This window comes from Dermochelys coriacea, chromosome 2 (assembly GCF_009764565.3).
Source record: "Dermochelys coriacea isolate rDerCor1 chromosome 2, rDerCor1.pri.v4, whole genome shotgun sequence".
NCBI classification, from domain to species: domain Eukaryota; kingdom Metazoa; phylum Chordata; order Testudines; family Dermochelyidae; genus Dermochelys; species Dermochelys coriacea.
The window spans coordinates 11,037,177-11,063,370 of NC_050069.1; the positions used below are offsets into that span (position 1 = coordinate 11,037,177).

At 40.0% G+C, this 26,194-nt stretch overlaps 1 protein-coding gene across 5 annotated transcripts in view; it reads left to right on the forward strand.

Moving 5' to 3' along the window:
• The window catches only part of TRAPPC9 (trafficking protein particle complex subunit 9), an 874,505-nt gene that overhangs the window by 326,441 nt on the left and 521,870 nt on the right, over window positions 1-26,194 (forward strand). For all 5 annotated transcript variants that reach the window (XM_043507302.1, XM_043507301.1, XM_038389963.2 and 2 more), the window contains exon 18: window positions 7,625-7,767. In XM_043507302.1, the coding sequence (XP_043363237.1) occupies window positions 7,625-7,767 (143 nt within the window). The remainder of the gene's footprint in view (window positions 1-7,624; window positions 7,768-26,194) is intronic.

Sequence of the window (26,194 nt, forward strand, 5' to 3'; positions counted from 1 at the left end):
TGGATTAGCAATACAGAGACGGAGACACAGACACACCCACAGTGGAGTACCCATAGAAAGACACATCTTGAAGAACCATTGTCACTGCACAAGGTGAGTTAACTTCTTGTTTCAGAGTAGCAGCCCTGTTAGTCTGTATTCACAAAAAGAAAAGGAGTACTTGTGGCACCTTAGAGACTAACAAATTTATTTGAGCATAAGCTTTCGTGAGCTACAGCTCACTTCATCGGATGCCTCCGATGAAGTGAGCTATAGCTCACGAAAGCTTATGCTCAAATAAATTCGTTAGTCTCTAAGGTGCCACAAGTACTCCTTTTCTTTTAACTTCTTGTGTTACTTAATCTTCCCCGTAGTACATGTGAGGCACTTGTATTTTTAACATGGTTGCCAAAGGACAGCGATACAAATGTATGATATTTTTAAATGTCATCCTAAAACATTTCTCTCCTCTTTCCCTTTGGTGAAAAAGTACAGAATAGTTCCCACCCCCAGGTAATTTCTCACTTACATTTGAGTGTGCATATTGCATTTTATAAAGCTCACAGGACTAAGTTCAAAACCTGGTTCTGACACTAACGTCCTCTGTGATGTGAGAAAATTGCATATGTGCCCTCTTTCAGATTCTGATGTCAGGTACATCAATGTAAATTCTGAGTAACTTCACCATCTGTACACGGAGGATACTATAACTTATCTCACCACTTAGAGGGGTATTGTGAAGCTTAGTTAATGTTTGCAAAGTTCTTTATGGATTAAAAGAACTATACAAATACCTCTTACTATTGTTAATTTGAAGAGCTTCAGGTATCTGAATTTATTTTAATGAATACATTTCAAATAATTAAATAAAATAATTAAGATCGTGACCTAAGGTGCAGAATCTGGGTAAGTAGCTCTTTTGATCTGCCAAGAAAAAACTAATAGAAGCTATACATATATGCTATAAGGTATTTCTTCTTGATGGCTCCTTTCTGTGAATTCACAGAAAACAAAATGAAAAGATTCTAAATTGATTTACACATAATCTGGTGGTAGCTGGTGTACATGTCCCCCATTGAAAAAAGAAGCTCCTACACTATTGAACTGGTATAGCAAGATCAGTCCCATGCACGATAATGGAGTGGCTCATATGGGTCTTGAGTGATATGGAATTAAAGGAAGGTAATATAATTAATGCCAGTCAGCCTGGGTTTATGGAAAGTCTGTCAAACTACCTGATATCTTTTTTGATGAGATTACCAATTTGAATGATAAAGGCAATAATGTTGATGTAATATAATGAGATTTCTGTTAGGTGTTTGACTTAGTATTACATATTACACAACATTTTGATTAAAAATATTGAATGATATAAAATTAATGTGGTGTTGTAGTCATGTCTGTCCCAGTATATTAGAGAGACAATATTGGGGAGGTAATATCTTTTATTGATCAGCTTCCGTTGGTGTTCTCTCTCACCAACAGATGTTGGACTAATAAAAAATATTACCACATCCTCCTGTCTCTCTAATAAAATTAACATAGCATGCATTAAATGGATTAAAGGATGTCTAGCTGATGGGTCTCCAAATGTAGTTATAAATGAGGAATCATCATTGAACAATGGGTGTGTTTCCAGTGGAGTTCTGCAGGGATTGGTTCTTGGCCATATGCTATTTAACATTTTTATTAATGACTTGGAAGAAAACATCTGATAAAGTTTGCAGATGTCCTACAAATTGGGGGAGTGATAAATAAGGAAGAGGACAGGTCAATGATAGAGTGATCTGGATTGATTGGTAAACTGTGTGCAAGTAAACAATATGTGTTTTAATATGGCTAAACGTAAATGTATCCATGTAGGAATAAAGAATATAGGCCAAACTTACAGGATGGGAGACTGTATCATCGGAAGCAGTGACTCTGGGGTCATTGTGGAGAATCAACTGAACATGTGCTCACCCATGTGACTCTGTGGCCAAAAGGCTAATTGAATGAATAAACAGGGTCTCTCAAGAAGGAGTAAAAAGGTTATTTTACTTCTGTATTTGTCACTAGTGCGACTGCTGTTTGATTACTCTGACCAGATTTGGTGCTGACAATTCAAGAAGGATTTTGATAAATTAGAGATGGTTCATGGAAGAGCCACAAGAATTATTAAAGCATTGGAAAACATGCCTTAGAGTGATAGACTCAAGGGTCTCAGTCTATTTAGCTTAACAAAGAGAAGGTTAAGGGGTGACTTGATTACAGTATTTAAGTACCTACATGAGGAATAAATCTTTAATAATGGGCTCTACAACTCAAGTTCATTTCTTTCCCACTTGTGTATTATAATCAGTAGTAAAGATTCTGCAGGCAAAATTGTCATCTCAAGTGACACCTGTGCAACCTCATTGCTTACTGTAGGCTTGGAATGATTTAATTTATAGACACTTGGGAAGTGATTCTATTGATGATCAAGATGAATAGAATCTGCACCTCAGTCTCATTTAGTTGTTTTTTCTGCAGGGCTAACTGTTGTAAATATCTGACAGTGCTTATTATGTTCTTGCAGTAGTAAGACCATACTTAACTTTGCATCATAATTTTCTGTTTTACAGGGTTCGTGTCTCACATTTTAAATCTGAAACATGCTACAGGGAACTTGTACCAAATTTCAACCACTAATTAATGTGCATGTGGAATAAATTCGTATGAGTTTGAGTGTTTCTATGTTGGGTTTTAAGGAAATTTGGGAAAACTGGAACACTGGAAAAGCCTGATTACTTTTCACACAGCAATGCACATTTAAAGGTTCCTGCTGCTCCCTGAGCAGTAACATTGTGACATCAAAAATAATCAGATAATAGTCTCTCACAGCCTCCATTTTGTTTGCATACTTGGGAGAGCACTGATTGCGTATCTGGTAGTCATGGCAATGGCTGCCTTTGAAAACTGGTTTACCTCAGACTATCATAACGTTATAATGAAGGGTCACAGGAAGAAATGTAATGAGTTTTAAGGAGCTCCTGCTGTGCTCCTTGGGGTTTGTGCTATGTAAGTTACACTGTTTCTTTTCAAAGGGCAATTGTTACTTTCCTCAAAAAGGGTTACATAAAAATAAGATATAAAATTAAAGCTCCTTGTATTTTATATTTTTATATACTTACAAATCTATGGCTTTCTGAATATTTACCTTTTTCAAAAAGCAGGAAATTATAAATGAGTCCCTACTCAGTTTTCTATTACACAATTAAAAAAGATGTAATTTAAAAGTTGCAAAATAAAAAAAAACATGTTTTGTTTGAATACAGTTTAGTTTAATTATTTCCAGTAAGTTGATCAACATTGCACTGAGTGGTGAAACATGGAGTTTCACAGAGATAACACTAGCAATTAAATATACAGTGAAGACAACAATTGTGTAAGTGCTTTATTATTTAAATAGCATATGTATGAAAATATATTTTTGATTAAAAACTAAGGTAATTCACTCAAAGTTTTTAATGTTAAGGTTGTTCTCACAAATAAACAATCATAAAAATTAGGCAATATAAAGTCTTCAGTTACATGATTGCATATTATTTTTTACACAGGATGCCTTGTTTATGCCATGCACAGAATGGATCTGTTCTGGGGATTAATAGGGATGTATAGGGAAGGAGTCTGTTATCTGTAGAACTCCTGCCTCATTTGTTGCAGAAGTTGGAAGTTTTGTAGTGAATTAGGTAGTGGACTGCGGGAAGAGAAAGGCTGGTCTTATGGCTAGGGAAGTTGAATGTCACTCACCTGGAGACTTGGATTCTGTCTTTGCCTCTGAACTAGAGTTCATATGTGAAACTGAGAAAGTTACACCAAACTTTTCACAGTACTTCTGCATGTAATTAAAGTCTATATCATCATGCATTTGCACAAGGGGCTGAGTTAAGGGTGCATGGGCAATGTTCATGCTGGAATTTTCTAATTTGAGAGTGAGGAATTTTCTAATTTGAGAGTAATTTGATTATGATGTCAGTTGTTCCTGAGGCTATGGATGGCATTGTGTTCTGCACAGCTGAAGTTATGGGGCAAGTGATATTGTGGAAAAGCAGCATCACTTGCCCCATAACCTCAGGTGTGCAGAACACAATGCCATCCACAGCCTCAGGAACATCTCTGACATCATAATCAAAAAGGCTGACAAAGGAGGTGCTGTCGTTGTCATGAATAGGTCGGAATATGAACGAGAGGCTGCTAGGCAGATCTCTAACACCACATTCTACAGGCTATTACCCTCTGATCCCACTGAGGGTTACCAAAAGAAACAAAACCATCTGCTCAAGAAACTCCCTGAAAAAGCACAAGAACAAATCTGCACAGACACATCCCTAGAACCCCGACCCGGGGTATTCTGTCAGCTACCCAAGATCCATAAACCTGGAAATCCTGGATGCCCCATCAGCTCAGGCATTGGCACCCTGACAGCAGGATTAACTGGCACTGTAGACTCTCTCCTCAGGCCCTGCGCTACCACTCCTACCTATCTTCAAGACACCACTGAATTCCTGAGGAAATTACAATCCATCAGTGATCTTCCAGAAAACACCATTCTGGCCACTATGGCTGTAAAAGCCCTCTACACCAACATTCCACACAAAGATAGACTACAAGCCATCAGGAACAGCATCCCCGATAATGTCAAGGCAAGCCTGGTAGCTGAACTTAATGACTTTGTCCTCACTCACAACTATTTCACATTTGGGGATAAAGTATACCTTGATATTCAGCAGCACTGCTATGGGTACCTGCATGGCCCCACAGTATGCCAACATTTTTATGGCTGACTTAGAACAATGCTTCTTCAGATCTTGTCCCATAAAGCGCCTATTCTACTTGTGCTACACTGATGACATCTTCATCATCTGGACCCCTGGAAAAGAAGCCCATGAGGAAATCCACCATGATTTCAACAATTTCCATCCCACTATCAACCTCAGCCTGGACCAGTCCAAACAAGAGATCCACTTCTTGGACACTACAATGCTAATAAGCAATGGTCACATAAACACCACCCTATACCGGAAACCTACTGACGGCTATTCCTACCTACATGCCTCCAGCTTTCATCCAGACCACACCACATTATCCATTGTCTACAGCCAAGCTCTAAGATACAACCACATTTGCTCCAACCCCTCAGACAGAGACAAACACCTACAAGATCTCTATCAAGCGTCTTTACGACTACAATACCCACCTGCTGAAATGAAGAAACAGATTGACAGAGCCAGAAGAGTACCCAGAAGTCACCTACTGCAGGACAGGCCCAACAAAGAAAGTAACAGAACACCATTAGCCATTGCCTTCAGCTCCCAACTAAAACCTCTCCAGCACATCATCAAGAATCTACAACCTATCCTGAAGGACGACCCATCACTCTCACAGATCTTGGGAGACAGGCCAGTTCTTGCTTACAGACGGTTCCCCAACCTGAAGCAAATACTCACCAGCAACCACACACCAAAAACAATAACCCAGGAACCTATCCTTGCAACAAAGCCTGTTTCCAACTCTGTCCACATATCTTTTCAAGGGACACTATCATAGGACCTAATCACATCAGCCACACTATCAGAAGCTTGTTCACCTGCACATATACCAATGTGATATATGCCATTATGTACCAGCAATGCCCCTCTGCCATGTACATTGGCCAAACCAGACAGTCTCTACACAAAAGAATAAATGGACACAAATCAGATGTCAAGAATTCTAACATTCAAAAACCAGTTGGAGAACACTTCAACCTCCCTGGACACTCAATTTCAGACCTGAAGGTGGCAATTCTTCAACAAAAAATCTTCAAAAACAGACTCCAATGAGAAACTGCAGAACTGGAATTAATTTGCAAACTGGACACCATTAACTTAGGCTTGAATAAAGACTGGGAGTGGATGAGTCATTACACAAACTAAAAACTATTTCCCCATGCTAATTTTCCCCCTACTGTTACTCACACCTTCTTGTCAACTGTTTGAAATGGGCCATCCTGATTATCACTACAAAAGTTTTTTTCTTCTGCTGATAATAGCCCACCTTAATCAATTAGTCTCGTTAGAGTTGGTATGGCAACCCTCATTTTTTTATGTTCTGTGTGTGTGTGTGTGTGTGTGTGTGTGTGTGTGTGTGTGTGTATGTATGTATGTATATTTCCTACTGTATTTTCCACTACATGCATCTAATGAAATGGGCTTTAGCCCACGAAAGCTTGTGCTCAAATAAATTTGTTATTCTCTAAGGTGCCACAAGTACTTCCATTCTTTTTGCTGATGCAGACTAACATGGTTACCATTTTGAAACCTATCATTAATATTATAGCAATAAAATAAAGGATAGAGATCCATGCTTTTCATTGTAGAATTCCTAATTAAATGTTGAGGTTCTGTCTCAAGTTATGACTTAGTCTTAAGCAGTGTCAGCTCTCTGGACTTGATGATTCCAGCTCTGTTGTTTGTTAATTAAGGCATCTGGAAAAGCAGAATGAAACTGTTTGTTTATAGTGGGTCTGCATTTTTTTTATTTTTGTATTTTCTATTGATCAACTCCGGAAGTGACATAAGCTTAGCTTCATTAACTTCCAGTGAGAAATTATTGTACAAGCAGTAGAAGTAACTGCACAGAGTTTCCCAGTGGCTACTTCTGTTAATATTGTAAGTACTGCTTTAGGGCTATATTAGGAAGCAAAGTTAAGCTGCACTGTTCTGGATGAATTGTGAATGGGATAAAACCTAGACACACTTATTGCAGAACAGTGAATTGCTAACTAACATGAATCCTCAGGGAATTTTTTTATTAACATTAAAAAAACATTTTTAGTCCATTCCCTCAATATGACCTGAAATAGAACAGTGTTAGAGCACTTCACAACATGAAGTTCCTTCATAACTAGGAAATTTCGAGTTATTTCTGATCTCTGATTATTCTGAAGTGGTTTCTGAGTAAGCAATAGCACCAAATATTGGCAGATTTTGTAAAATGCTTTGTGGAGCTTGAAGTGGAATCCTCTGAAAAGTGATGGCATCTAGTTGGTGTGATATTGCTTTCTTTTTTTTTTTGCGTTGGTGATTGAAGTTATACCATATGCCAGTGCTTCTAAACCTGTTTGTGCAACAGCTGGTTTTCCACTCTAAGACCTCTGTTGCAACAGCCAGTGCAGCTTGGATTTGGATCCACCAAAGCTCCATTGTGAGTCGGAGGGCACACAGTGAAATGGAAATGGTGTGATGGGAACCAGCATAGGCAGCTCATTAAGGAAAAAATGCGGAGTCTAGAGTAGCAGTCATGAAATTCTGAATTAGCACCAATAAAAGCAATATATTGGTGATTGGAAACCACTACCATAGATACACCCACCACTGTAATATCTGTTAACCAGTAAGACGCTACTGTAAAATGGACTTTAAGAAAGAAAGAGATTGTTGTGTGTAATGTATAAATGACAACTTTGTTTCAAAAGCTACCAGAATTTTTGTGACATGTTATAAATCAATTTTCATTTGATTTTAAATTTTCTGTTTAGAAATTTCATCACTACTGCACCTTTTCCATGACCTAATTTGATTGAACAGTTATGATGCACAGAAATGAGCCATAGTTAATAACTTATTTACCATTATTTTTCCAGACACTGGAAGCCATTTTGAATTTCAAATACTCTGGGGGACCAGGACACTCCGATGGCTATTACAGGAACCTCTCTCTGGGCCTTCATGTGGAAGTGGAGCCATCTGTCTTCTTTACACACATTAGTACCCTTCCTGCAACAAGGTAAGGCTTCCAGTCATCCTTGCAACTCAAGATATCCATAGCAGCACGCAGACAAAAGCTGCTGAATGTAATTAATAAGATGTATGGAGAGATGTGTGGAACTGCTGGATATTTTATAAGATACCAACTGTAACCTACCTCTCACTTTGTGGTAAAACAGTCCATGTGCATGTCTATAGTTCATATATTTTCACCTTGCTATAGCTTGAAAATAAAAGATTTTCCCCGAACGGGGGAAGTCCCGGATGACTGGAAAAAGGCTAATGTAGTGCCCATCTTTAAAAAAGGGAAGAAGGAGGATCCTGGGAACTACAGGCCAGTCAGCCTCACCTCAGTCCCTGGAAAAATCATGGAGCAGGTCCTCAAAGAATCAATCCTGAAGCACTTAGAGGAGAGGAAAGTGATCAGGAACAGTCAGCATGGATTCACCAAGGGAAGGTCATGCCTGACTAATCTAATCGCCTTTTATGATGAGATTACTGGTTCTGTGGATGAAGGGAAAGCAGTGGATGTATTGTTTCTTGACTTTAGCAAAGCTTTTGACACGGTCTCCCACAGCATTCTTGTCAGCAAGTTAAGGAAGTATGGGCCGGATGAATGCACTATAAGGTGGGTAGAAAGCTGGCTAGATTGTCGGGCTCAACGGGTAGTGATCAATGGCTCCATGTCTAGTTGGCAGCCGGTGTCAAGTGGAGTGCCCCAGGGGTCGGTCCTGGGGCCCGTTTTGTTCAATATCTTCATAAATGATCTGGAGGATGGTGTGGATTGCACTCTCAGCAAATTTGCGGATGATACTAAACTGGGAGGAGTGGTAGATACGCTGGAGGGGAGGGATAGGATACAGAAGGACCTAGACAAATTGGAGGATTGGGCCAAAAGAAATCTAATGAGGTTCAATAAGGATAAGTGCAGGGTCCTGCACTTAGGATGGAAGAATCCAATGCACCGCTACAGACTAGGGACCGAATGGCTCGGCAGCAGTTCTGCGGAAAAGGACCTAGGGGTGACAGTGGACGAGAAGCTGGATATGAGTCAGCAGTGTGCCCTTGTTGCCAAGAAGGCCAATGGCATTTTGGGATGTATAAGTAGGGGCATAGCGAGCAGATCGAGGGACGTGATCGTTCCCCTCTATTCGACACTGGTGAGGCCTCATCTGGAGTACTGTGTCCAGTTTTGGGCCCCACACTACAAGAAGGATGTGGATAAATTGGAAAGAGTACAGCGAAGGGCAACAAAAATGATTAGGGGTCTAGAGCACATGACTTATGAGGAGAGGCTGAGGGAGCTGGGATTGTTTAGTCTGCAGAAGAGAAGAATGAGGGGGGATTTGATAGCTGCTTTCAACTACCTGAAAGGGGGTTTCAAAGAGGATGGCTCTAGACTGTTCTCAATGGTAGCAGATGACAGAACGAGGAGTAATGGTCTCAAGTTGCAATGGGGGAGGTTTAGATTGGATATTAGGAAAAACTTTTTCACTAAGAGGGTGGTGAAACACTGGAATGCGTTACCTAGGGAGGTGGTAGAATCTCCTTCCTTAGAGGTTTTTAAGGTCAGGCTTGACAAAGCCCTGGCTAGGATGATTTAACTGGGACTTGGTCCTGCTTTGAGCAGGGGGTTGGACTAGATGACCTTCTGGGGTCCCTTCCAACCCTGATATTCTATGATTCTATGATTCTATGATCTGCTCCGGCACCGGTGCCTGTGCTATTGATACTGCAGTGTCAGCTCCTTTGGTGCAACAAGAACAGCACCAGGAAAATCTCTTGATATCACTGGTGCCAGAGACCTATGCAGAAGCATGTGACCTACTCTGCCTCTCGATACTGGATTCTCTGATTGTCCAGGAGACAAGTTGGAAGATACCAGTGGAAGTCAGGCCCTAGCTACACACAATCTCAGAGACCAGATCAGTACTTGGTATCAAGTATCAGGGGGTAGCCGTGTTAGTCTGTATCCACAAAAACAAGGAGTCTGGTGGCTCCTTAAAGACTAACAGATTTATTTGAGCATAAGCTTTTGGGGTAAAACCCCCACTTCTTCAGATTCATGGAGTGGTAATTTTCACTCCATGCATCTGAAGAAGTGGGGTTTTTACCCACAAAAGCTTATGCTCAAATAAATCTGTTAGTCTTTAAGGTGCCACCGGACTCCTTGTTGTTTTTGCAGATCAGTACTTGGTACTGTGGGGGCTAGATCTATGAAGCATGAAGTCCAGAAGTAAATCCAACATTCTGTCCCAGGTTCTGGTATCTCTGGAGATAATGTTCCTGGATCTTGGCACCACCTGGCACATAACCAGTGTGGTCAAGCAATTCAAGGTCCTCTTCAGATTCTGAGGTACACACTTATGCCCCTTGTTCCTGATGACACTCTCCTTCACCTTAATTGTGGGAATTCTATTCTTGGTACCCACTGGAGTTCCAGAGACATGGATTCATGGAGCAGTGATTGCTCAGGTTCTATGCCATACCCAGGGTCTTTCTGGAACCTGTAGGACATGCCTCCCACTTCCAGAACCTCTCCGGTTCTTAAGTTTTACAGATCTAGCAAATGACAGGCTAGCTCACGTGAGTAGATCTAGGAGGTTATTGCCAGTATTGAGGTTGATTCTGAGGCAAGACCCTGAAGACCAGACTCAGGGTTTGGAACCTTGACCGATCTCACTACAGGAGGATCAACCTCAGCCTCCTCTGCATTATTCCTATTCATCACCTGCAGAGAGACTTGTATCCTGGGATTCCTCACCTGTCCAGGATGATTACAGAGCTTATCAAAAGCTTTAAAAGAGAGTATCTACATCTCTTGATATTCCTGTTGAAGTAGTTCAGGAGAGTTCTCACAGGCTGGTGGACTTTCTGGGTTCAGCAGGACCTTCTAGAGCGGCTCTACCTATCAACGAGGCAATCCTAGAGCCTACAAATTCTTTGTGGCAAACCATGCCGTCTGCCTCTGACGGCTAAGAAAACGGAGAAAAGATACCATGCCTGCTATTTTCAAGTACATCCTTCACCAGGTTGCCCAGTTGTCTCTTCAGTGAATTAAAGCATGTGTCAGGAATAATTTCCTTCTACTAAAGGACAAAGACACAAAGAAATCAGGCCTGATAGGTGGAATATGTTGTACCACATCTTGTCTATGGTTTTGTATCTCTAACCAATAAACCTTATTGGCCAGATACAACTTCTCCCTCTGAGACAGTACCCTGAAGATCTCTGACAAGATGCCAGAGGCTGCCAGACAGTTCTAGGCCATGTTAGATGAGGGCAAGCTGATGGCTTGGACCTCTTTACAAGCATCCTTAGGGGGGAGATTCAGGAACTAAATGCAAATGTTTGTGAGTTCAGTCCTTGGGTCCCTCGTAAAAGATCCAGCAGATGATCCAGGATCTTCCTATCTCACAGATGATGGATGAGGTGGTCCACACTGAAATAGTTGGGAATTTATATGCCTTTCTCTAAAAGAAAGCAGTTCCACCTTCAGTCTCTACAGGAGTGCCAGGTTTTACTACAATAGCCTGATCAATCTAGAAAATGAGGGGAAAAAATACAAGAGAAGACCTCCTCCACAATTGTTGTCTTCAGTGAGTTCTTCAAGACGGTTGGGAAATCCCAACCAGTCTCTTGGATTGCCTTGTCGGGGACAGAGTACCAGATTGCAGTGCACCAGTTTTTCTCCCCCCTAATTTTTCCAACAGGTTATCTCACTTTCTGTGTGGTTGGTCCCCCTAATTACTGTAGAACAGGGATACACCCTGCAGTTTATTTCCAGTCCCCCCTCAACTTCTTTCCCTGTCCCTCATCAAGGACCACTCTCACGAGGATGTCTTCCTCTGAGAAGTGTGCTCTCTTTTCTATTTGGGACCCATAGAAGAAGTTCCCCCTCTCCATTGAGGGAAGTGTTTCTATTATGTTATTTCCCAATTCCAAAGGAAAAAGGAGGTGTCAGACCCATCCTAGGCTTGCAAAGTTCGCATAAATAAAGAACAAAAATAAAGTTTTACATGGTCATTCTGGTCTCCATCATCCCCTCCCTGGACCCCAGTGACTGATATGCTGCCGTTGACTTTAAGGATATGCATTTCCATGTATACCCATCAAAACCACAGGAAACTGCTAAGTTTTCTAGTCAACAACACTCAGTTTTATGGTCCCACCCTTTGGCCTGTTTGTTGCCTTGTGAGTCTGTACAAAATACATGGTGGTGCTGGCTGCATTTCTAAGGAAAGGGAGGCATGCAATTATTTCTTTACCTCAATGACTGGCTTTTACAAGGTCTACCCAAGCTCCAGGCAGAAGTCAGTGTATCCACAATCCAATAACTCTTCACTCTTCTGGGTCTGTTACTCCTGGGGGGAATTCTGCACTAGAAAATTAAAAATGTGACAAAATTCTGCATATTTTATTTGTCAAAATAACACAATATAATCACTCCAGTTTCGATTATTTTGGTAATTTATTTCAAAATACCTGTCAGCAAGTATGTCAGCAATACACACAACAACAGAAAAAGATTCCTCCAGGAGCAGAGAGTTAAAGAAACCCATATGAAAATCTAGTTCCATTTGGGGGGTTCTGTATGGGGCTACATGGTCCCCCAGAGTCCAGACATCCACATCCCTCTCTCCCCAGAGCCCAGCCACAGGCACCTTCAGAGCCCAGACACCCGCACCCGTCTCCCCCCACAGGTGCCGTGGGCATCACCAGAGCCCAGCCGCAGGCACTGTCAGAGCCCAGACACCCACGCCCCTCTCACCCCAGAGCCTAGCCGTGGGCACCCCCACACCCCAGTGCCCATCCGCAGGCACCCTTAGAGCCCAGCCATGGGGCAGCTCCCGGCTCAGAAACCTGCACCCCCAGAGCCTTTAGTCCTCCCCAGCTTCTTTACTGTCCCGCGGGGGGGATGTTGTATGGTGCGGCCATGCTCTTCCTTTCCCTTTGCCAGAGCTGGGTCTTCGGTGTCTTCTCCCATCCCCAGGAGAATGAGGATCTAGCCAGGCAGCCAGAATGTGCACACTCTATTTCTGCCGGACTGGGGCACTCCGCTCACTGCGAGCTGGGCTCTGCAGGGTCCCGCGGTCCTTAGAGATGGCCGGCAGCTCTGCAGCCCCAATTCTGTAGAAGAAACAAGGAATTCTGTACAAATTTTGCATTGTGCAGTGGGGCAGAATTCCCCCAGGAGTATAAACTATATAGTCAGCATTTCTAACACTGTCAGTGCCTATTTTTTTGTCAATATATAGCATAAATTGGTAACTCTAATGTCCACTTACTTGAATGTGTTTTTTGTAAATTTTACAAGAGAGAAGCAGATTCCTTTCTTCTCTTTATTTAGGTGTTATATTTTTAGTTTGAAAAGGGGCTTTGATGGGAAATGCTATTAAAATTTTAATAGCAAGTTTTTCCTGGACCCATTGATGCTAGAAGAATAACCTTTAAAGTAGGGCTGTCAAGTGATTAATCGTGCTGCTAAGCGATAATAGAATACCATTTATTTAAATATTTTTTTATTTTTTCTACATTTTCAAATATATTGATTTAAATTACAACAGAGAATATGAAGTGTACACTGCTCACTTTATTTATTTTTGATTACAACTATTTGTGTTGTAAAAGCAAAAGAAATAGTATTTTTCAATTCACCTCATACAAGTGATAATTAGGGCAGTCAATTTCCGTTAACTCATGCGATTAACTCAAAAAAAATTAATTGTGATTAATTGCACTGTTAATGAAATTTAATACATATTTTTGGATGTTTTTCTACATTTTCAAATATATTTTCACTTACAACATAGAATACAAAGTGTACAGTGCTCACTTTATATTATTTTTAATACAAATACTTGCACTGTAAAAATAAAAGAAATCATATTTTTTCAAGTCACTCATACAAGTACTGTAGTGTAACCTCTTTATCATGAAAGTGCAACTTATAAGTCCACTCAGTCCTATTTCTTGTTCAGCTAAGAGAAAAAGATATTTACATTTATGGGAGATAATGCTGCCCACTTCTTATTTACAATGTCACCTGAAAGTGAAAACAGGCATTCGTGCTGTTGTAGCTGGCTTCACAAGATATTTATGCGCCAGATGCGCTAAAGATTCATATGCCTCTTCATGCTTCTGCCATAGTTCCAGAGGATATGCTTCCATGCTGATGATGCTCATTAAAAAATAATGCCGTAATTAAATTTGTGACTGAACTCCTTGGAGGAGAATTGTATGTCTCCTGCTGTGTTTTACCCACGTTCTGTCATATATTTCATGTTAAAGCAGTCTCTGAGGATGACCGAGAACACTTTCACTGCAAATTTGACAAAATGCTAAGAAGTTACCAATGTGAAATTTCTAAAGATAGCTACAGCATTTGACCCAAGGTTTAAGAATCTGAAGTGCCTTCCAAAATCTGAGAGGGGTGAGGTATGGAGCATGCTTTCAGAAGTCTTAAAAGAGCAACATTATGATGCAGAAACTATAGAACCCAAACCACCAAAAAAGAAAAATTAACCTTCTGCTGGTGGCATCTGACTCAGATGATGAAAATGAACATGCATTGTTCCGCACTGCTTTGGATTGTTATCGATCAGAACCTGTCATCAGCATGGATGCATGTCCTCTGAGCGATTGGCTGAACAAGAAGTAGAACTGAGTGGACTTCTAGGCTCTAACATTTGACATTGTTTTATTTTTGAATGCAGGATTTTTTTGTACATAATTCTACATTTGTAAGTTGCACTTTCATGATAAAGAGATTGAACTAAAGTACTTGTATGAGGTGACTTGAAAAATACTATTTCTTTTGTTTATCTTTTTTATAGTGCAAATATTTGTAATAAAAATAAAGTGAGCACTGTACACTTTGTATTCCATGTTGTAATTGAAATCAATAGATTTGAAAATGTAGAAAACATCCAAAGATACTTAAATAAATGGTATTCTCTTATTGTTTAACAGCACGATTAATTGTGATTAATTTTTTTAATTGCTTGACAGCCCTAGTGATAATGCTATCTCTTTATCATGAAAGTTGAACTTACAAATATAGAATTACATACAAAAAATAACTGCATTCAAAAATAAAAGTGTAAAACTTCAGAAGCTACAAGTCCACTCAGTCCTACTACTTGTTCAGCCAATTGCTCAGACAAACAAGTTTGTTTACATTTGCAGAATATAATGCTGCCTTCTTCTTGTTTACAGTGTCACCTGAAAGTGAGAATAGGCATTTTCTTGGCAATATTTTAGCCCACATCGCAAGATATTTACATGCCAGATGCGCTAAAGATTCGTATGTGACGTCATGCTTCAACCATCATTCCAGAGGACATGTGTCCATGTTGATGACAGGTTCTGGTTGATAACAATCCAAAGCAGTGTGGACTGATGCATGTTCACTTTCATCATCTGAGTCAGATGCCACCAGCAGTCAAAAATTTAATTAACATGTTATTTTTTTTAATGAGCATCATCAGCATGGAAGCATGTTCTCGGATGGTGGCTGAAGCATGAAGGGGCATACGAATGTTTAGCATATCTGGCACGTAAATACTTTGCAATATCAACTACAAAAGTGCCATGTGAATGCCTGTTCTCACTTTCAGGTGACATTGTAAATAAAAAGTGGGCAACATTATCTCCTGTAAATGTAAACAAACTTGTTTGTCTTAGCGATTGGCTGAACAAGAAGTAGGACTGAGTGGACTTGTAGGCTCTAAAGTTTTACATTTTTTTGTTTTTGAGTGAAGTTATGTAGCAAAAAAGAATCTACATTTGGAAGTTTCACTTTCACGATAAAGCAATTGCACTATGCTACTTGTATGAGGTGAATTGAAAAATACTATTTCTTTTATTTATATTATTATTTTTATTACAAATATTTGCACTGTAAAGTGATCACTGTGTATTTTGTATTCTGTGTTGTAAATGAAATCAATATATTTGAAAATGTAGAAAAAACATCCAAAACTATTTAATACATTTCAGTTGTTATTCTATTGCTTAGTGCGATTAAAATTGCAATTAATTTTTTAATCGTGATTTTTTTTTAATTAATCGCGCGAGTTAACTGCGATTAAACAACCGCCCTACTTTAAAGATATCTTTCCCTCACAGTTACCTAGTTCTAGAACAGTCATTTAAAATTAACAGTAAATACAACCTAAAAGATAATTTCCTGTAGTTGTAATCTCCTATGATTAAAAATCTAATCTTTATCAATCATACAACATACCTCTATGCATTTGATAATATTAACTTATTTGACCGATGTGGTATCACATTCATTAATACTTTCTAAACTTCAATAAAGATTGCAGGTTTAAAGTTTATAATTTACTTTTAGAATTTCCTTACTTGTGTGTGTGTTCTAGAATACATCCCTCTCATACTATGAGACGCAAACATGTCCAGGAGTGAAATAAACCACAGATTTAACTTTTTGTGATTAAGGTTTAATTTTGTACATACATCTTCTATACATTTGCATAGTCAAATCATTCAATTTTATTGCTAGGCCGATTTACTGAATACTATGTTGTTTAAAAATGATGTGTAACACAATGGGGATAATTTTATTCTCTTTTTTTCAGTTGCGCTAAGTAAGTTCATACCTGGTGCTAACTGAAAAATATAGTAAATATCAAATTGTGTGGGTACATACTTTGGGGATTGTGTAAATGTTTGTAATCCAATTGTGGGGATGTTTACTTTGGGGACTCTGTAAATGCTCAGCAAAACGTCTACGTTGTTTTACAAAAATTCCACAGAACCTAGAAAAATTCTACAAACCTCTCCAAGGGGATCCACAGCTTATTTACTCTGATGGCTCATTGTATGGTAAAAAGATCTGTTGTTGTCTATCCTAGGTAACGATAAGGCTTTTAAGTTCTATAAACAACCTCCCCTCACCACTCCTTAAAAATAAATAACACTATGACTGGATTATGTATTTTTAATATGGAAACATATTTCAGTTCTTCTTTTATACGTATTTTATTTTTTTGGGGGGGGAGGGGGGTTGTTTACGCTTGTTCTTGGTTCAAGAATCTCAAAAAGCATTTTCCACATGTTGTTTATGCCTACCCTGCCCGAGGTTTGTAGATGAGTAAATTAAAGTTCTTTGAAATGACTTACCCATTGTCATGAAGCGAGTCTGAGGCAAAGCTAGGAACCCAGCCAACTACAAGTCACCTGCTCTAAATCCTAGGTACCATGCCACTTTCCCAACACTCATTAGGGTCTATAGTTAGTTTTATTCTGATCTCGAGGTGATTACTGTGTTTAACAGTGTAGTATTGAGAAACTCACACATTCATTATTTTTTGTGTTAGGTAATGACCATTTTCCTTAACCTAAAATAAGACTTTCCTATTCCTTAAGTGTCATTCTGTTGCCAGTGTCTTACTGCACATGGCAAATATTTTACCATAAAAAAAACCCAAACACTTTTTTTTTTTAATAGTGCTAACTTGATTTGAACTTAAGGCTTATGTGGAGTCCAATTATGTACTTATGCATACTTTCTCTGCATAGTAGCGGGTGCTGGATAGTTCCAGTTCAGCAAAGGACTTCAGTATATGCTTAACTATATTCATTGGCTTTAGTCCATCCGTATTCAACATACGCATCAGCATGTAAAGTCAATGGAAACTAAGCATGTACTCAAGTAATTGCTGAATAGGGATGGACTTCAGCACATTTAACTAAGCTGATGTATAAGTGCTTTGTTGAAAAAGGGCCAAAAATAATATAAATATTTAAATCTTTCTTTGTAGGCAGCTTTTTTTCTGCAGCCCCTGCCGAAAGGTTCTTATGGTCCCTTTATTTTTACATACGTGTGTTGACTGCATGTTGATAAATGCACTTTATTATTTTCATGTGCTCATCATCTCTCTCTGTATTTATTCTATGCTAATGGTTTTGGTGATCAACAAAGTTGTTGTTTAGCTTTTGTGCTTCATAATATTGATTTCTCAGCACCAAGCCAAGTCATTTATCATACCATATTACATTTTAAAGTGAAAAATAGTAGAAATTTATCATTTTCAGAACACCTGTGAATAAATGTTTCTCGTTAAGTAAAACACCCTTTGTTCCTTGATTTATTGATCTTTTCTCTGCTGACTCCAAATGGTTAGATGCTGTGAATTAGAAGTCAAAGTTTGCACTTACGCTTTCTCTCCTTATTTAAATTTTTTAATTAATTTGCATTGAACTTGTATCAGATTTTGTTGCTTAGGTATTATGTGAGATGTTAAACTGCTTTTTAGTTTCTATGAGATAGGCTATGCTTTTATAGCTTCAGATTTTCAGTTGGCAATTCACAATATAAAATATTGGTCTAGTTTTCCTGGGTTCCAAAAATATGCCATCAAAGTGTTCCTGGGGAATTTGAATGCAGTTGGGAAATGAATCTTCTTCTTAAAGCTACTAATGTGACCTATATGTTGAAACACAGTATTTTTTTATTTACTAAGAGATGATGTTCCCCACTTACTTATCAGTTACCTTTAGTTGTTGTTGAGAGATTTGTTGATACAAAATTGCTCAAGATAGTTATGTCCCAGGCAGATTGTGAAGAGCTACAAGAGGATCTCTCAAAATTGGGTGAATGGTCAATAAAATGGCAGATGAAATTTAATGTTGATAAATGGAAAGTAATGCACATTGGTAAATAAGGAAGTGTTATTTACTCCTTCTCATAACACAAGAACTGGAGGTCATCAAATGAAATGAATAGACAGCGGGTTTAAAATAAACAAAAGGGAGTATTTTTTTTCACACAATGCACAGTCAACCTGTGGAATTCCTTGCCAGAGGATATTGGGAAGGCCAAGACTATAACAGGGTTCAAAAAAGAACTAGATAAGTTCATGGAGGATAGGTTCATCAATGGCTATTAGCGAGGATGGACAGGGATGGTGTCCCTAGCCTCTGTTTGCCAGAAGCTGGGAATGGGCGACAGGGTATGGGTCACTTGATGATTCTGTTCTGTTCATTCTCTCTGGGGCACCTGGCATTGGCCACTGTCAGAAGACAGGGTACTGGGCTAGATGGACCTTTGGTCTGACCCAATATGGCCATTCTTATGTTCTTATTAGAGAACAATGCTACCCAAGTGATCAATTGGAAAAATACCATACAGACTTTTTCCTCAGTTCCCTTATGTTTCAAATAGACATAAATTTGGGAAATGATCTTTCCTGTATGATGTCTTAGATACCAAGGTGATTGGTGCCTTAGGAATACTTAAGATAGTGATGCAAGGTAAGTGAGAGATCTTTTATTGGACCAAATTCTCTCTCATCAACATTTGGTCTAATAAAAGATATTATCTCACCCACCTTGTCTCTCTTGTATCCTGGGACCGACAGGGCTACAACATCACTGCGTAAGATAGTGATAACATTTCCACCAGATTTAATTTCAGGGTGCAAATAGTAAGATCACATTTTAGATGGCTGTCTACTCTTACTCTCTTTCATATGTATGTGCTAACACATCCTGTACATTACACTGAAAAAGCTAATTAAAATTCACCAATTTACATCTACTATTCTTCTTTCACAAATTAGATTCCATATTAATCTTAGAAATGTAGTGCTGGAAGCTTCCTCAGGAAGTCATCTAATCCAGCCCCTCCTGCCTGGAGGCAGGACTAAGTATATCTGGACTGACCCTGAAAGGTGTTTGTCTAACCCAGGGTTTCTCAAACTTTGTCATAGTGAGCCTCCATAAGTTAAGAAAAAAATTATGCTTCCCCATAGTTTATTAGGACAACATAAAGAACTGAAAATCCTATATTTTGCAAGAATGAGTAACAAAGTAAAAGGGTTTTGATCAGTGTAGTTATAAGAGTGTGAATGTCAAAAGTACTAACTTAGTTTCATGAAGCACCTTTCATGTTATCTCACAGTTATGCTCATCAAGGGTACAGATTGCAGTAGCTAAAATAAAACTGGTGAGTATGACTGAAAAAGTGACACGGAGGGCTAAAATGAATGGCATCAGCCCATAAAAAAGCAAGTGATGAGTACATTAGTGTGAGAGTAACTGGACCAACTAACTGAAACAGGGAACAGTCCCTATTATAGAATTGATTGCCTTGCAGGAAGAGCGCCCAACACAGGAACACATAGGCAACATGTCTGGAGCCCAAAGGGTTTGGGAAACAGAGCACTCAGCAGGAGCTCTTAACTTTTGCCTTCCTGTCTTGCTAGATACTGTCGTGGCCCTATCACTACACTATCTGATACACTAAAAAGGGCAAAAAGAAAAGGAGTACTTGTGGCACCTTAGAGACTAACAAATTTATTAGAGCATAAGCTTTCGTGAGCTACAGCTCACTTCATCGGATGCATTTGGTGGAAAAAACAGAGGAGAGATTTATATACACACACACAGAGAACATGAAACAATGGGTTTATCATACACACTGTAAGGAGAGTGATCACTTAAGATAAGCCATCTCCAGCAGCGGGGGGGGGGAGGAAAACCTTTCATGGTGACAAGCAAGGTAGGCTAATTCCAGCAGTTAACAAGAATATCAGAGGAACAGTGGGGGGTGGGGTGGGAGGGAGAAATACCATGGGGAAATAGTTTTACTTTGTGTAATGACTCATCCATTCCCAGTCTCTATTCAAGCCTAAGTTAATTGTATCCAGTTTGCAAATTAATTCCAATTCAGCAGTCTCTCGTTGGAGTCTGTTTTTGAAGCTTTTTTGTTGAAGGATAGCCACTCTTAGGTCTGTGATCGAGTGACCAGAGAGATTGAAGTGTTCTCCAACTGGTTTTTGAATGTTATAATTCTTGACGTCTGATTTGTGTCCATTCATTCTTTTACGTAGAGACTGTCCAGTTTGGCCAATGTACATGGCAGAGGGGCATTGCTGGCACATGATGGCATATATCACATTGGTAGATGCGCAGGTGAACGAGCCTCTGATAGTGTGGCTGATGTGATTAGGCCCTATGATGGTATCCCCTGAATAGATATGTGGACAGAGTTGGCAACGGGCTTTGTTGCAAAGATAGGTTCCTGGGTTAGTGGTTCTGTTGTGTGGTGTGTGGTTGCTGGTGAGTATTTGCTTCAGATTGGGGGGCTGTCTGTAAGCAAGGACTGGTCTGTCTCCCAAGATCTGTGAGAGTGATGGCTCGTCCTTCAGGATAGGTTGTAGATCCTTGATGATGCGTTGGAGAGGTTTTAGTTGGGAGCTGAAGGTGATGGCTAGTGGCGTTCTGTTGTTTTCTTTGTTGGGCCTGTCCTGTAGTAGGTGACTTCTGGGTACTCTTCTGGCTCTGTCAATCTGTTTCTTCACTTCAGCAGGTGGGTATTGTAGTTGTAAGAATGCATGATAGAGATCTTGTAGGTGTTTGTCTCTGTCTGAGGGGTTGGAGCAAATGCGGTTATATCGTAGCGCTTGGCTGTAGACAATGGATCGAGTGGTATGATCTGGATGAAAGCTAGAGGCATGTAGGTAGGAATAGCGGTCAGTAGGTTTCCGATATAGGGTGGTGTTTATGTGACCATCGCTTATTAGCACCGTAGTGTCCAGGAAGTGGATCTCTTGTGTGGACTGGTCCAGGCTGAGGTTGATGGTGGGATGGAAATTGTTGAAATCATGGTGGAATTCCTCAAGAGCTTCTTTTCCATGGGTCTTGTTAACTGCTGGAATTAGCCTACCTTGCTTGTCACCATGAAAGGTTTTCCTCCTTCCCCCCCCTGCTGCTGGTGATGGCTTATCTTAAGTGATCACTCTCCTTACAGTGTGTATGATAAACCCATTGTTTCATGTTCTCTGTGTGTGTGTATATAAATCTCTCCTCTGTTTTTTCCACCAAATGCATCCGATGAAGTGAGCTGTAGCTCACGAAAGCTTATGCTCTAATAAATTTGTTAGTCTCTAAGGTGCCACAAGTACTCCTTTTCTTTTTGCGAATACAGACTAACACGGCTGCTACTCTGAAACTAAAAAGGGCAATGTGACTGGCAGGCGAGGTGGTTGCCAGTGGATCTCTTGTGCTGGCGGGGAGGACTAGTCCCCATGACAGGTGCTCCCATTGAATGGCACAATAGGACAGTGGTGTCTCCCAGTGTGCCCAGCCCTGCTGGACCACGTGCTGTTCTAACGGCATCCCTATGTTGCATCCTTGATGGGATGATTGCTCTGATGTGCTTGTACACTGTCCTGCGAATAAAGATATTGCAGCTGTAAGTTACGTCACAGCAGATGTCCGAAAGGATTGATGATGGCATCTGTGGCTTCTTTCCCCCTTGTAGCTCATTTCATTGGCTCAGCTTTTCCATGTGACCATGCCCTGTTCAGGGCAGCGAGTCAAACGGGCTTCATTCTCTCTGCTCCTAGCAGAGTAGCCAGTTTCCACTCAAAGAAGGAAAATAGGTTGGTTTGGCATGATTTGTTCTTGACAAATCCATGTTGCTTATTACTTATCACACTGTTATCCTCTAGGGGCATTCAAATTGTTTGTTTAATAATTTGTCCATGTATCACAGTTAATCTTATTTACCTCTGGGAGCTGGCCCTTTTAGCCTTTATCTGCACTGGCCACTGGGGGAACAAGTGATTGACTTGACTGAACCCCTCCCCACCTCTTAGTGTCTGGTGGTGTTGTGTGTTTGAATTTAATAACAATAATAACAATGTGAGAAGTCAAAGTAACAAGCTCAAATGGAATTATGTAATCAAAGATTATCAGTCAAAGGTTAATACAGCACTATACAGAATACATAAAGAAAGTATACTTAACAACTTTTTGTGAAGAGTAAAAAGCTGACCCCATTTCCTTCATCTGTAACTGGTGGAATGCTAGCAGTGTTCATTCTCTCTCTAACTCCCAAAACCTCTTTCCTTCTATAGGGTGTGAGAGCCTATAATATTTCCCCTTTTGGAGGGAAAAATTACTTTCCCACAATGTATACTGTTTTTGATATCTCAGTTTATCTCATTACTTAAGGAATTTCTTTTGTGGTATCTCAGTTTATCTTATAAACCAGTGGTTCTCAAACTTTTGTACTGATGACCCCTTTCAGATAGCAAGCCTCTGAGTGCGACCACCCTTATAAATTAAAAACACTTTTAAATATATTTAACACCATTATAAATGCTGAAGGTGAAGCGGGGCTTGGGGTAGAGGCCGACAGCTCGTGACCCCCCAGGTGGTAATCTTGTGATCCCCTGAGGGGTCCCTACCCCCAGTTTGAGAATCCCCGTGATAAACTATAAAGTAATTTTTAATGCAGTCATTATTACTGACAGCTGTGGCAACAGGCAGTTCTTAATGAGCTAAAACAACTTTCAGTGGGTCATTATTTCATTCATTTCGGAAAATATGTGCAATAACAACTATATCAATTGCAGAACGTAAGTGGATCATAGGCATCTGTTAATTACCCACTGTTGTTTGTTATAACATATTTCTGTAGGGTCCCTTCATTAGTTTTGAGGAATATCTTCCTGATGATCTGGACTTTCATAGACTGAGAGACTTTGAGAATAAAGGTACAGCCCAATATTTAGGCCATGTGTACGCTACTGGCTAAATTGACACGGCTGTCATTGATGCAGCTGTGTTGATTTAGCGGGTCTGGTGAAGATAAGTTGATGGGAGAGCGCTTTCCTGTCGACGTCAGTACTCCGTCTGCCCAAGAGGCAGAAGTGGACACCACTGTGAGTCAACCTAAGTTACATAGACTTCAGTTACAAAACTTACATAAATGAAGTTGCCTTACAGCATTAGTGTAGATGAGCCCGTAGTTACCTCCATTCCTGAGCACTGATCAGACACTAAATTCAGTTTAAGGACAGAATTTTTCAGCTTCCTAGGTACAGGGGATTAAATTTATAGATAACCAAAGTCTTTTTTTATGATGTATAATTTACAAAATCATAAAAGGTTAATACTTACCAAAAGGAGCCTTTTGCGGCCACTGCCTAGCTGGTGCCCTCCTTTCCTTTCTGCTTGGAAGGTTAGGACAAGGTGCCAATCCAGCTGTTCTTGCAGTGTGGCCTGGAGATAGGTGTACTGTCCAAAATGAAAAGTCTACAATTCTGGAAGTGAAACATCAAGGGATAATAATTGAAACTCCAGTCTACTAACTAGTCAGTTGTACCATTGTGTAGTATCTTATCTTGGCTGACTATAAAGTTTTACCAAATTTATACCTTTGCATCCTATTAAAATGTTGCTGAATCAATCTGAATATGTTAAACAACCTTGATGGATAGTAAGTTTGCTGGATGGGACTTCTGGTCTTTGTAAAACGTGACTTGTCATAAATATAAAGGGAAGGGTAAACACCTTTAAAAGCCCTCCTGGCCAGGGGAAAAACCCTTTCACCTGTAAAGGGTTAAGAAGCTAGGATAACCTCACTGGCATCTGACCACAATGACCAATGAGGAGATAAGATACTTTCAAAGCTGGAGGGGGGAAGAAACAAAGAGTCTGGGTCTGTCTGTGTGATGCTTTTGCCGGGGACAGAACAGGAATGGAGTCTTAGAATTTAGTAAGTAATCTAGCTAGATATGCGTTAGATTATGATTTCTTTAAATGGCTGAGAAATTAGACTGTGCTGAATAGAATGAATATTCTTGTCTTTGTGTCTTTCTTGTAACTTAAGATTTTGCCTAGAGGGATTCTCTATGTTTTGAATCTAATTACTCTGTAAGGTATTTACCATCCTGATTTTACAGAGGTGATTCTTTTTACCTTTTCTTATATTAAAATTCTTCTTGTAAGAAATTGAATGCTTTTTTTCATTGCACTTAAGATCCAAGGGTTTGAGTCTGTGGTCACCAATGCAAATTGGTGAGGATTTGTATCAAGCCTTTCCCAGGCAAGGGGGTGCAAGGTTTTGGTGAGGATTTTGGGGGGAAAGACGTTTCCAAACAACGCTTTGCCAGTAAACCCAGTCAAACATTTGGTGGTGGCAGTGAAAGTCCAAGGGCAAAGGGTAAAATAGTTTGTACCTTGGGGAAGTTTTAGCCTAAGCTGGTAAAAGTAAGCTTAGGAGGTTTTCATGCAGGTCCCCACATCTGTTCACTAGACTTCAGAGTGGGGAAGGAACCTTGACAGTGACAATTCAAAATTCTAATTGTTTTGTGCTTCATTGTATTTACACAATTGCCTAATATGTCACTGCAACAAGCTGTGACACAGCCTCCTTTGCAAATAAAGATCTGGGGTGAAAAATCTGAATTATAAGTTTTAAAAAATAAAAGAGAGGGAATAAACTGATGTTTATTTTCCATCAGCATCATTTCAGCTTCTTCTTTAGAGTGTTTTTAGCTAAACAATGGAAAAGTTCATCAGCATCATTTCAGCCTCTTCTTTACAGTGTGTTTGGCCAAACGATGAAAAAGTTCAGTAGTTTCTTTGAGTAATTTTTTATTTTGTCCTTGTGTGGCTCCAGTTCTTTAATTATTTCAAACTAGGTTTCCACTGAAACTGACAATGGAATTGATTAGCAGCTTTCACATTTACTACAGTTAGAATGAGAAATAACCACCAAGAGAATTCAACACTGTGAAGACTGAAAAATGTGATTAGCTAACTAGTTATATATATTGTGATAGACCCAGGCCAGTTGGGTACAGCAGAGTAGCAGAAGGCAGATATACTGGCCACTGGATTAACGGTGTTCTGTGCTCTGACTGACCAGAGCAGGGGCTGCTCCCGGCACCTGACTCCACCATGAGTGAGAACATGAGAACACCTGACTCCAATTAACCTGCAAAGAGTCAGCTGAGGCCATTAAGCTAATGTGACCACCTGACTCTAATTAAGGCCCTTCTGATAATATAAAAGGGCTCACTCCAGTCAGGCAGAGAGGAGCCAGAGGAGAGGAAGTGCGGCTGAAGGGCTGGTTAATGAAGACACCCTCAAGTCATTGGTAAGGGAGCCCTAAGGTAAGGGAGAATCAGGAGAGCTGTGGGGAAGTGGCCCAGGGAAATGTAGCAACTCTGGCAGTGAAAGGTTTGCTTCCAACAGCTGCTACCATTAGGGTCCCTGGGCAGGAACCCAGAGTAGAGGGCGGGCCTGGGTTCCCCCAACTCACCACTACAGAAATACTTCCTGGGAGGGGAAAACATGCCTCCATCAGGACAGGAGGCTAAACTGTTTTGGCATGAGGCCGTAGGAGCAACAGAGACTGTGGGAATTCTCTCCCCAACCTCCATTGCTGGCTTATGATGAAAAGGGCTCAGTAGACTGTATCCCTGGCCCTAGAGAGAGAAGGGCTACGTGGAGGGTTGCAATGAGCCTCTGAAGCGAGCATAAATTGCCTGGAAACGGGGGACAAGGTTGGAGCTCTGCCACTAATATATATAGGGCCCTACCAAATTCACAGGGCATTTTGGTCAATTTCACGGTCACAGGATTTTAAAAATAGTAAATTTCATGATTTCAGCTAT